At 41.8% G+C, this 13,463-nt stretch overlaps 1 protein-coding gene across 1 annotated transcript in view; it reads right to left on the reverse strand.

The window, feature by feature from the left end:
- LOC149066212 (cadherin-like and PC-esterase domain-containing protein 1) overlaps positions 1-13,463 on the reverse strand; it is a 238,295-nt gene that overhangs the window by 118,930 nt on the left and 105,902 nt on the right. Inside the window, exon 2 of the mRNA XM_089253078.1 lies at positions 8,538-8,686. Coding sequence (XP_089109204.1) covers positions 8,538-8,561 — 24 coding nt within the window. The 5' untranslated portion in view covers positions 8,562-8,686. The remainder of the gene's footprint in view (positions 1-8,537; positions 8,687-13,463) is intronic.

Below are 13,463 nucleotides of genomic sequence, written 5' to 3' on the forward strand. Positions count from 1 at the left end.
GGCGACTGCTGGTTGGCGCCAATATACTGCCTGACAACGTTTAATAATACATATATCTAATTTTAGATGCAATCGGCGAGTGCCAGTCGGTGTAATGGTTAGAGTACGGGGTTTGTGAGTTGAAGGTTGTGGGTTTTATTATTATATCGTGATGTTTAATGAATCCTGGTGTTTGGCGATAAGTTGCCAAACGTAACAGCCATAGCTCCGAATCGGTAATGTTCGGCTCTTCGGCTAGTACGTCACGAGAAAGGTTCGGAGTTAGAATTTCCCTCGATCTTAAATGACGTCATTGTGATCTTCGCCAATGAGCGTATCCCAGGTTAAAACCTATGTACATAATGGAATTGTGCGTCCCGGCTAAATGTATCAAAAATTATAATTGATACTCTGCGAGAGTTACACACATACTTTGTTAATAAAGTGCTTCACCCTCAAAGAAGAAACCACGAAGGTACCGCATGCGCGCAGTCAATATCTGCTTAAAGCGCTTTTCACAGCAGTCAGCTTGTGGGTGTAACAACATGAGATCATAGGCGGAGATAGACAGTTATATACACATATACATTAGATCAGATGATAGGTACAAGCAGTGCTCACGACTAGAGAAAGGTTGAATACCTCTGATCTGGAGGACAATCGACAAAGCCCTGCAGACGGAGGGCCCGCCCCTTATTACTAAGGGTTGAAAATTCAAAAATAATAATTCTTTTGAAATTCTCAAGGCTGAAAACATCCAATTTCTACATTGTATGGCCTCTAAAATTTACGAATGAACAAATAATATTGAAATAAGAATTTACGGTAAGCAAAACTAAATCGCATTTTTACAAAAAAGCGTTTGAAAATAGGCGAAAAGAGCATTTATGGTATTTTGCTTGATTTTCCGGGTTCTATTTAAAACCAGTCATGAGTGCATGGACCCCCACAAGGGTGGGGTCAACTGAGCCCCAGTTTCCTGAAGCAAGGAACGATTCTTAGTTTTTGATGTGGGGACCATGCATGAGCAGTTTCTCTTACTAGGACCAACAATTTTGGATATCTGTAGCAGGGGTGGTCCAATGCGGCCCGCGACTAGGTAAAATTACTATGTATTTAAATTGATTTTCTTATTATTAAATCCACCATTTTCCACAGCAGAGCTGATTAACAGATTATTTACATTCATTATTTCGGGTCGGGTTCATATGGCACATTATTATTTGGAATTATTAGATGCTACGTAGCTTATATAGTAATTCTAAGTAGCAATAATGTGTCCTATGAACCCGACCATCAAACAGCAATAACGTGTCATATGGGATGGTCGGATTCATATTTTGCCGTTTCAACAAAAAGAGTTCCACACCCAGGGCACAATGATATTTTGTGTCGAAGACTGAGAAGTAGTCATCTTCAAATTTCGACATAGCTGGTTGGTGGAATTCCACGTTGAAACTGACTAACACTTTCTCAAACCAATATTACAATATTCTGTACTATAATAAGAATACGTGCATACCCAAAATTGGTTCCGCGTGATCTTATGGGCATTCAGAAGCATTACGTAATGGTGCACGTGCGTATCCTTTCACATCTACAGGTAGTCTCCCTAGTCCATGCGAAGCTAGTCCATTCTATCTCGGTGCCATCACGGGTTTAGGGGTTATTCAAGTGTTACGTCAGCATCGATGGGGGGGGGGGATTTGGATGATGCTTACGTCATCAACCACCCTTTACGAAACTGTGGAATATTCTTATTGACATCTTACTCGGTGCGCCAAAAACGGGAAAAATCTTTTGCTAGTTTGTGGGCACCTGAACTAACATTCTCGCTATTGATAAGTCCCCCCTACAGAGCCATTTCTGTGATCTCTAAATGTAAAAAAGTGCTTTGGAAATGTGTCCGGGCTGCTTAAGTGCTTTGGAACTGTGCCACTTGTCACTCAAGGGCTCTCTAAATATGCCACAGATCGTTCAAGTGTTCTGGAACTGTGTTTCGGGTTACTTAAGTGATCTTTGAATGTGCCACTGGTGATTTAAGCGATCTGTAATTGTACCGCCTAGTTGATTTCTACAAAATTGGGTTTGAGGGGGCAAGCCACATCAGATAACCGTTAGGGCCATATTTGGTCCGCGGGTCAAGGGTTTACCATAAATGGCTTAAAGGGTGGGTTACAATGAATTTTTTAAAGATAAATTTTGAGTTCTTACCCTCCAAATAGCATTGAAATGAACAGACATCGATTATAATTACACATATAAAAGGCATTTTCTTTCTAAATTTTATTTTTTTTTTAAATGCTTTTGACATTAGAAAAAAACATTTTCTTTTGGGGGGTGCACGAGACACTTATGCCCCCAATAGCCCTCAAGGTGTCAAAAATGGCTAAAAATTTGCTGACGTAATACTTGAACGGCCCCGTACCTATGATACTTAATACTCTCCACAGGACTGACTTTTGGCACGCTTTCCATCTCTAACTCCTCTCGTACTCTACCGGTGCGTGAATCGATTCCTTGACCCGTGCCCTCATCTCCCCCCATGAATCCGTGACTGTAGGGTGGCTAGCCGAATTTAGATCAGCGACACGGCACTTGTCACAAACCGTGTACAAACCAAGTGGAATATGTAAACTGTCATAGGATTTGGAACAATATCTCTGCAGCAATTGATTCAGTATCAACTCAAATGCTACTGAACACTCGGAAAAGTAACAAGTACTGCTTCGACATCTGCAGAGTCACTAAAGATGTCAGTATTGAACATCATTAACCTTCAAATGCACTCGAGCGGCTGCCGTCTTTAATGCCAACTGAAATTCGTAATCATATGTGGCTCTACGATCATAATCCTCTCAGTTTTGGATACCTCTATCCTGGACGCGTACTTGCAATCCTTACATTCTTGGTAACCCAAGAGGCATTAGCACACAGTGAATGGTTACTACGAGCAAGAAAAATAGCAAGACGTCATGAGGGGCGGAGATTTTGGCGAAACTAAATTTCACCAAATAACTCGCTAAGCGAATACTTTTTATATTACTTCGAATTACGAATGTCGTATCCTTCTCGGCCACGATCATATTCACAAAATATGACGGCAATTCCATTGAAAAAATTAATTCCATCCTTGCGATGCACTTTTTGGCATTAATAAAATCAAACAGCGAAATTTAAAACAAGAATCGATCACTATAGCCCCGTTCACATGTGCAATAAAACATCCCGGGAAGTTCCCGGTAACGGGGATTTTCGCTACAAACCATTCACATGACGTTTAGTTCATGCCGGTAATCCCCCTCTTCTTTCCGGAAGTCGTCACTGGTTACGTGGGTTTAACGGAAGTGATGGATTCAAGATGGCTGACGAAGGAGCTTAAAGTCATGGAGGAAAGAATATAGTTATTCTTTCCTCCTTGGCTTAAAGTAGTTTTCGCGGGGCAAAGGATTGTGGGAGAGAAGGTCGGGTCGACCACCAATCCACCCCAATAAAGATGGGCTTTTTTTGATGAGCTTCTCTCCCAACGAGGGGAAAAAAAGTTGTCATGCCGGTAATTATCACCAAAGTGACCCCCAATATTGCACATGTGAACGGGGCTTATAAGTGATGTAATGGTTCATTGCGACCATTAATCATTATTTATGCATCTATTTATACAATATTGCTGGACCTATAGGCCTATACATGTGAGCCGATCTCTCCGTTAAAGAGTCTCTCCGCAGACGGCAACAAGGCTACAACGGTAGAATTTTCAATCATTGCGCTTCACTCATAGTTAGAAAAATTAATGGCAGCCTACACATAACAAGCATTACACAAACACGGACATTCCAACATGTACCAATTCGTCAGAAGTGGGAGAGTCGATAATAGTGCTGGGGACTTTGTTCCATTCAACAGTAGTATAAGGAAAGAATCTGTATTTAAAGCAGTCAGTACAAGCAAAAATAGGTTTTATTTCAAGGGATGGTTTGGCTACTATTACTAAACCAGACATGCACCTCGTCCATATTCCTTTGCGGAACTTTTAATTGGTACATGTTGGAATGTGGGTGTTCGTTAATGCTCGTTATTTGTGTAGTGCTACCATCTACAATTAATTTTTTAACTATGAGTTTTTTCTCAACTCACATAGTGAGTGAAGTGTAATGGATTGGATAGTTCGGCTAGAATACCAGAAGCATCAAAGTTGAGAAGCCCACGAAAAGTCTTATTTCTCGACTTTCCCTATTTTATACGGCGAAAAGTAGGAACAGGGAGGAGATAATTCGTTCGTAAGTTCATTCGAACGATGCGCTAAATTCTTTACGATGCATCTAAGAATGTAAGGTTTGTTTATCATACGCAGCCCAGATCCGGCGTTTGAAGATTCGGAAACGGTAAAGTGGTAGGTAGTACCGTAGTTATGAATGAATTCAGAAATTTCAGCTGAATCGCAGAGAAATATAAAAAGGTTTGAAGAGAAACCAACCAACGAGTCGTCGTTAGAAGAGTTGAAATTGATCGACATGATCTCACGCGCGCGCACACATAATATAACGGCTTGAGCCGTAACAGTGAGACGAAATTGGGGTGAAATACCTCTTTGCTTAAAAAAGAAAAGAAAGGAATGGGCTTAGAGGTTGGCTCATGAATAATGCATCAGCTTTTCAACGGCAAACAAATCACATTCAGTCAGGGCAATTCGCCATTAAATAATAATAATACTACTAAAAAAAAAATACTCAGTGGCGGCTGAATGGCGAAATAACAGGAAACTTGGTCTCCACCTCCATATGTAACGAAAAGAAATAATCATATAAAATTGCGCTAGGCTATTGAAAAGACATGCTCCGACATTTTGTGAACATGCTTAAGACATTCCGCGACAAAAAAAAAACCCCATGCCTATCCTTTCTACGAGGAATTTTAAAACGGTTTTAATGTCTGTCAAGTTTTATTGCTCTGACGGATAAAATAAGTGAAAAGTCTTTCTCCCCATGGAAAAAGGGTCGTAACTTGGGATCGTTCTTGGAGAAAATGTTTTAAAAGATGGCACTGAAAAGACAACACGCACTGGAAGAACGTTTATGATCGAGAGACGAGGCCTATGCCGTTATTTTCGGCCTGCAGGGTGACTTTTATGGCCATGTCTCATTAAGTATTACCGGCATGTTAAAGTTTTCTTCAAGGATAAAACTTCGATTTGTGGATGGCCCCATAATTCTGGTCGACTTACCTCCACGGTCAAAATAATTTACCATGATTTTACAGTGGGACCTATATATATCGGTTGTTCCTTAGTCAGGGCTGGAACTATGGTGAGGGGGTGGGGGAACTGTTTGGAGGGACAGTGTTCTCAAATTATATGTTTCGGTTCAACTTTACTCGATCTCCAATATATTTTATTATATACAATATGAGCAGTGAAAAACCAACAAAATTCAAATATTACATAAAGTATTTATATTATACATATTTCACGATCTCAAAATTCATTGATGACTTTTACTCCAAAAAATTATGGGGGAAAGAAATACTTTATTACAAAACTATCGCATTTTAAATTTGGGACGCGGGAAAATTCGGTTCGGCGACGAGCACTGTGAGCGATTCCATCAGGACATATCCATCGCGTTATCAAGGCAAGTGGAGCCCAAACATTCTGGCCAATTACTGTTGGACATTAAAAAAAGATTTTCCTGCTGCAAAATACAGAAGAAAATCATGTGAAAATACCTTTTGAACGGCCATTAATATTAGAATTTAAGCTATTTGAAGTTATAAGCAAATGCGAAAAATATACGTTTTTCAAAATTTTAAACACCTGTTACTCAAATACTATGCCTGACACAAAAATTCTGAAAGCAGATTCGGAATCAGTGAGGAAAATACTATAAGAATGACCCTATTTGATCGAAAACATGAAAAAAGTGAAAATTTGTTTACCAGTGTTATCGAATTTTAAAGCGTTGGGGGCAGCAAAACCATTTTTGCCCCGGTCGGTAAACATCTGTTACGGCTCCGACTCGAGAACTTTATCCGCTAACGAAGGTGGGGGAGGGGGGACTATTAATGGGTAATAAAAATACATTGAAGCCTATTGACGAAATTATAAAGTGTCCGTTAACGGGGATTTTCCGTTATGGATGGTTCTACTGTGCTACCGAAAAATGTCGCTTGCGACGAAATGTTGATTAGGCCTATAGTTCACCAACTAGTTTGTTTCGGAGAGAAACTGAATTTTCCTTGGTTACGAATATAAACTGAAGAACCAAAAAAACTGGTACAGGAATGCGTATGCAAATAAAGAGATATGGAACCAATCAGAGTACGGCGCTGCGGTCGGCAACGCCTGTATAACACAACAAGTGTCTGGCATAGATGTTAGATCGGTTACTGCTGCTACAATGGCAGGTTATCGAGATTTAAGTGAGTTTGAACGTGGTGTTATACTCGGCGCACGAGAGATGGGACATAGCATCTCCGAGGTAGCGATGAAATTTGGATTTTCACGTACCACCATTTCACGAGTGTACCGTGAATATCGGGAATCCGGTAAAAAATTGAATCTACGACATCGCTGCGGCCGGAAAAAGATCATGCAAGAACGGGGCCAACAACGACTGACGAGAATCATTAAACGTGACAGGCGTGCGGCCCTTCCGCAAATTGCTGCAGTTTTCAATGCTGGGCCATCAACAAGTGTCAGCGTGCGAAACATTCAACGAAACATCATCGATATGGGCTTTCGGAGCCGAAGGCCCACTCGTTTAATCTTGATAACTGCACGACACAAAGCTTTACGCCTCGCCTGGGCCCGACAACACCGACATTGAACTGCTGAGGACTGGAAACACGTTGCCTGGTCTGACGAGTCTCAGTTCCAATTGCTTCGAGCTGATGGACGTGTACGGGTATGGAGACAACCTCATGAATCCATGGACCCTACATGTCAACAGGGGACTGTTCAAGCTGGTGGAGGCTCTGTGATGATATGGGGCGTGTGCAGTTGGCGTGATATGGGACCCCTGATACGTCTAGATATGACTCTGATAGGTGACAGGTACGTAAGCATCCTGTCTGATCACCTGCACCCATTCATGTCCATTGTGCATTCCGACGGACTTGGACAATTTCAGCAGGACAATGCGACACCCCACACGTCCAGAATTGCTACAAAGTGGCTCCAGGAACACTCTTCTGACTTTAGACACTTCCGCTGGCCACCTAAATCCCCAGACATGAACGTTATTGAACACATCTGGGATGCCTTGCAAGTGCTGTTCAGAAGAGATCTCCACCCGCTCTTACTCCTACGGATTTATGGACAGCCCTGCAGGATTCATGGTGTCAATTACCTCCAGCACTACTTCAGACATTAGTCGAGTCCATGCCACGTCGTGTTGCGGCACTTCTGCGTGCTCGCGGGGGCCCTACACGATATTAGGCAGGTGAACCAGTTTTTTTGGCTCTTCAGTGTACATGCGGTCTTGGCGTAAACTGATTTTCGTCATCTTATCTTTTACACCAAGGGTGGCCAACAGCTGGCCCCGAAGAGATTTTGCGCGACCCCTGACTATGCAAAAATACTGCGCATTGAATTCAATTTCTGTTCATTATTTCAGGTTCCACAGCAGACTTCCTAATTGACATACACTATTTCCATTAATTATTTATACTGATGAAAATTATTTAATATTTACACACACTGAAGCTTTTTTGTTTTGGTAGAGAAGTAGATTTGAAACTGACTAGTGTGCACATTATCAAATTAGAAACAATAGTCAAGTACAATATGCAAAGGTGTGAGTGAAGTTATTGAAAATATTGGGAGTGCTCAAGAAAATTGGAGGGGTGGGGCTCAAAAATGTTGAAAGGAAGGCTCAAACAATATTTCTGTAGCTATTATCGAGAGGGTGGCAAATATTGAGTAGGCTTGTGCTCATGAACTGGATACAGGTTTTCACACTTACGATAATCCAACGTTATACAGTCCGCTAGCCAAATATTGCCCAGTATTTGGCATTATTCGTCGATTTTGTATCACATCCAATAGCTCTTTTTAGACAAAATCTTAAGCTTCAGATTATTATTTTTTAATTTTTTTGATATATGTTTCATACATCAAATTTCAAGGAGCGAGACAGAAAAACCAAAATGAAAAACCCGTTGGAAGGGTTAAGCTAGTTGAGTCAAAGCATAGGTCCGCGAACAGTCCGCCAGGGGTATGCTATGTAGATTCCATGTCGTGGGAACGCGCTGCAAGGTTATTTTTAGGGTTCAATCATGGACCCCACAAGGGGGGGAGCCTGACAGGGCTTGAGCCCTGGGGCCCGGGACGATTGTCATCATTTGTTGGTTTTTCACGCCATTATAAAAGGTTCCTGCCAAAGATCCCATCCTAGGGGCCCCGCATCAGGATGTGAGGGCCATGGGTACAATCAGACTATATGTTGAGCATATATGATTAGGGTCAATGAGATCGATATTGGTCGACTTGATATGTCATCAGGTCAGTGTTGCCGAAGAGAATTGCGTTGTCAACGAAGTCTCGTAGTAAAGATTACACTCACCAGGCGTTGAGAAGCTGTTCTCATGTGTTCATGAGCAGGTTCGTCGTCATGTGGCGGTGACGGCGGCTTCGGCCATCACTATTGCGTTAAGGTTCCCGGATCTTGAGGAACCTTACTCGGCTCCGTGCGTCGTTCTCTTCTCCATGTATCTGGAAAAATAAAATTGAATTGCATATTATATATGAACAGATACTAATTTGGTTATTTCAGCTTAACAAATTATTTACATGACTTGATTTCACATGTGAATATTCAGTTTCCATGGAAGAAATTTCCTCAAAAAGCTTCGAGTTCAAACAAATACACTACTCGTATAATATCGGACTGCAAAAGCAGGTTTTTCTCGAATTTCTGTATATTTCCAGATCGAAGTGAGATTACCAAGATATTTTAAATCATGGATACAGAAACTTTCCAGTTTGTGGGACCTTCTTTCGTCCAGGGCTGTTTCTGGGGGCTACTTGAAAGCTGCATTGCTTCTTCGAGGGCCATATAAAACCAGAAGAATTTCTCCGAGGACAGTGTAAAAGCTGAATTAATTTTTCAAGAGAGCAACATAATGGTCTGAATAACGTTCAGGATTATATAAAAGCTGAGTATAGAAGGTGCACAAAAGCCGTATAGATACTGAATTATTCCTTCGAGAGGTGCATGAAATCTGAATGACTTCAAAAGGGCCGTATATAAAAATCTGTATAACCTCTCCGAGTAAAATCTGAATAGTTTCTTCTCCTGCGGGCCATATAAAAGACGATTTCTTTGAAGGCGGGATAAAACCTGAACAAATTCAAGGGGCGTGAAAGCTGAATAAGTTCTTTGCGAGCCATGTAAAATGTATTGTTCTAAGACAATTTTGAAGATGAATTCGTCAAAGACTGAATAAAATCTGAATTCAAGATATACGGAAGACTGGATGTTGTGAAGATATTTATTATTTGAGGAATTTTTTAAGGAAGAAAAAAACTCATCTCTGCCTCTACCGGGAGTCGAACCCGGGTCCCTCGATTGCCGGAGGAGTGCTCTGACCACTAAGCTACAGAGGAGATAGAGATTTTCCTTCGCTAGAGCGTATATATGCCGAACGGAACCGTGCAATGGACGGTGAAACCGATCAGCTAATAGCTCATGGTTTTATCAGCTAATAGCTCAGATTTTATCGACATGGACGACGAGCCACCAGGCTCGTCGTCCATGTCGATAAAATCAATATGTACTTTTTTAATATCGAGCAGGATAGAAATCGCGAATAGGCCGGATTGGCCTTAGAGGCCGTAGTTCATATGCATGCACCCTTGTTATAAATACACTGGAAAAAAATCGATACATATTTTTTTATAAATTTTCAAAGTACAAGCACCACTTGATATTGAACCTTATCTGAACACGACGAGGGATCGATATCTTATTAACACACAAAAAAGAAAAGAAACATAAAACCCTTTTAAAAGCTTCACCGCACAAGAAGAGGCCAAAAAAATAGTATCTAATCATTCGATAAGAGTTATTTTCAAGGCACTAATGGGCCTAGATAAAGGCGGCGGTGAATTCAAAGGGGTGTTGAAAATGTTCCATATCCCAGAGTCCATATCAGCTCTCGTATTTCGTCTTTACTTTGTTGTTTTTAGCGTAGAAATACTGCCTGCCGGAAGATGGTGTTTTTCTTACGCCTTCTGAGTTAGGCCACGGGCCAAGAATAATTCATCATGGAACCGGACGTCGAAACGTTGGCGATGGGAGGAGTCGGAATATTTGTAACGTAGCCCCCCCCCCCATACGTAATGTTAATATGTATTTTTATGTGCATATTTGCATTTTTGGCTATGGATAGGATTTTTCGAAATCGCGTGAGGACAAGTGACAAAATACGATCCTATTCACACACACAAGCGAGGAAAATGCAGAATTCTTGTGAAAGTTATTATTGGTGCTGGAAGGGTTGTAATTTGAATTCGTGTAATTATTCCGTAATTCTTAATTAAAACAATTGAAATTGAGATGGGGGATATGGCAACGTGTTCGTATTGTTTATTGGGGGCCATTCAAGTATTACGTCAGCAGATTTTTACCCATTTTTGACACCCGCTATCAGCAAAACACTGACCACCCCCCCCCCCTCGTCAGCAGCTTAGAATATTGCACATCTTCAAAAAGGGTGGTTGATGACGTCAGATAGATAGAATCGCTTACAACCCCGGATTGACGCAAAGCACCTTACTTCCGTTACCTCAAAAGAGGCAGAGTTGTGTCGGAAAAGTTGGCAAAGATTTATAGTGGTGGCTCCCTTGCCCGCAAGTTTCGAATCACTCGCGTCGTTCTTCCCATGAAGACAGCCATCAACTCGATGCAACGTACAAGACATTTGACTGAAATGAACAGCTGAACCAATTGACTAGGGAGAAAAATTGCACGTGCGCCCAGTGGCACATAATGACCGGAGACCGCAGCCAGGGATTTCGAAAGAAGTGTGGAAAAAAAGACTTGCGATGACGTGACTTGTCTGATGATGTGTGACTTGTGTGATGTGTGATTTAGGATGACGTTGGCAACCTTCAAATCTCCCGCCTCATCAAGTCAGCAAATCCGAACACCCCCCCCCCCCCCGGTGCTCACGTGACGTAATACTTGAATGACCCCATTACCATCGCGTCAAATCGTGTGAGAATGTTTCATATATTTCGTTCATAAAGCATGTGATTCACCAAAGAACGAGTGTCTATCCGCCTAAGTCACCAAAAATGGGTGCGTTTCTATCGCCGATCCCGTCTCACAGCAAGTTTCCCCGCATCATTGTCGACAAATTGCAAAATCGAATGTCTTTAAGGCAATTTCGTCAACAGTGTGCTTTAGCCAATGTTGCCAAATCATCGAGTGCTTTTTAGCCAGTATCATTAAAAGCCAAGTATCTTCTACACAATTTCGCAAAAATGGAGTGCTGCCTTTTAAGCAATTTCGTCATACACCAAGTATTTTAAGTAACTGTGCAAAAAATAAAGTTACTTCTCGAGGATTTAGCCGAGCACTGGGTGTCCACCGGCCAACTTTAACAAAGCATCGAGTGTTTTCTGGTTAATTTCGTCTAACACAGGGGACTTTCAGCTAATTTTGCCAATCATCAATGGTATTTTAGCCGATTTCACAAAACAAAATGGATTATTATTAAAGGATCACTAAGCATCAAGCGTCTGTCAGTCAATTTCGCCACAGAGAGAGCAGCAGGCCTACAACGGGGCAACAATTATTCAATCATAACACTTCACTCATAGAAAAAATTGATGGCTAATGGCAGCACCACACATAACAAGCATTACACAGAAACAACCTTCACTTTAGATTCACTGCACGTACATTCCGGAATGCACCAGTTCATTAGAAATTCCGTAGGGGTATGTGCACGAGGTGCAATTGTGCTGTTAAGTAGTGGTATTCCATTTCAGCTCTTCCTTGAATAAACCGAGCCCTTTTTCGGTTGGCCAGCCAATTTCGTCAAGTGCTCACATCAACTAGTTTCACCAAGCATCGAGTGTAGCTAACGCCAGGTTTTCCTAGGAGCAGGTTTCTACAGCGCGCAGCGTGAAAATGCTTCCGCTGTGGTGGTCGAATGGTCATATTGACGGACTCACGTTGCCACACCGTTGCCACAGTGGTGGTCGACAGAAGTTAGTTTCCTGTGGTTCCCAACTTCAAGGCGCGAATGCGAGTCGATCCCCTCCCTCCTTTTTAAAAAGTCTCGCAACAGATCTACAGTGCAAAATGTAATTCAATCATAACACACTCACTTCCCTTTTGAAATATAGATGGCAGCACTAAAAATCAATCACATCATTACATACGCACTCAGACTGGTAGGTCGCATACACAGATACACTTCCGGCGCAACTCACTAGGTAGTAAATCGCCCTTAGGTGGTGATAGACCCGAGTTGTGCTCGGTTTGAAAGAAAGAAAAAAGCTTGAAAATGCTAATTGGTCAAAAAAAAAAACCCCGAAGTTCAAGTTTTTAACCAATCAGCGTTTTCACGCTGCACACGGCGTAAAAGTTGTACTCCTAGGAAAACCCGGCTTTAGAGTAAGTAGGTAGACAGTTAGTTATATGCCGCCTCAATGAGCTTGTGGTGCAAACTGAGGTATTAATTCGGTTGAACGAACTCTTCTCCGATTTCACTGCACTTTCTTTCTTGTGTCATCAAATCAAGGTCAGAGGGGGATCTTCGTGGAAAGTGACCTCTAGTCACCAGAAATTATTCAACGTAAAAAAGGACGCGCTAGCCCAGGTCGATAAGATGCTCGCCTAAAGTACCAAAGGATGTTTCAGACATGTCGCAAGTTCGATACCCGGTTCATGCTTGTCAGAAACTTTCCTAACACAGGGGTACAACAAAAATGGCGACATAACCGCAGAAAAAATTGCTACAACAGGGAGTTCCCCATCGAGGTGTTAGCGCACCAACCTCTCGATGAGGAGTATTAAAAAAAAACAAGCCTGCCGTTCGGAATCGGCAATAAATTGTACGTCCCGGTCTAATTAGCCCTCGTGTGCAGAGAATGACCGTGGTGCGACAAAAATAATCAATGATCAACGTAAAAAAGTCACCCCTTTCACAACAACTAGAAATACCAATACAGTGTCCCATAAATTCATAAATAGTGAAAAAATTCATAAAAATGGAAAGAATCGGTATATTTGGATTCGGATTGCGTTAAAAGTTATTCACGCGAGGGGGGGGGGATTTTTTTTTTTTTGGTGCAAGAAAAAGTATTTCAAATTTTTGTCGACAGGAGGCGCGGTAAACCAGTTTCAATCATTTCTGTGTTGCCGCTGTGGTGTTCGAGAGGTCAGAGTAACGAACTCACATCCCGAGGATTCCCGTTCGAACTCCACCGCCACCACAGTGGTGTGCAGCTCAAGTTGGCTTCCTGTGGTTATCAA

Source organism: Pholcus phalangioides, unplaced genomic scaffold (genome assembly GCF_987345545.1).
Source record: "Pholcus phalangioides strain wild (caught in Gottingen) unplaced genomic scaffold, Ppha-v1.0 ptg000032l_1, whole genome shotgun sequence".
NCBI classification, from domain to species: domain Eukaryota; kingdom Metazoa; phylum Arthropoda; class Arachnida; order Araneae; family Pholcidae; genus Pholcus; species Pholcus phalangioides.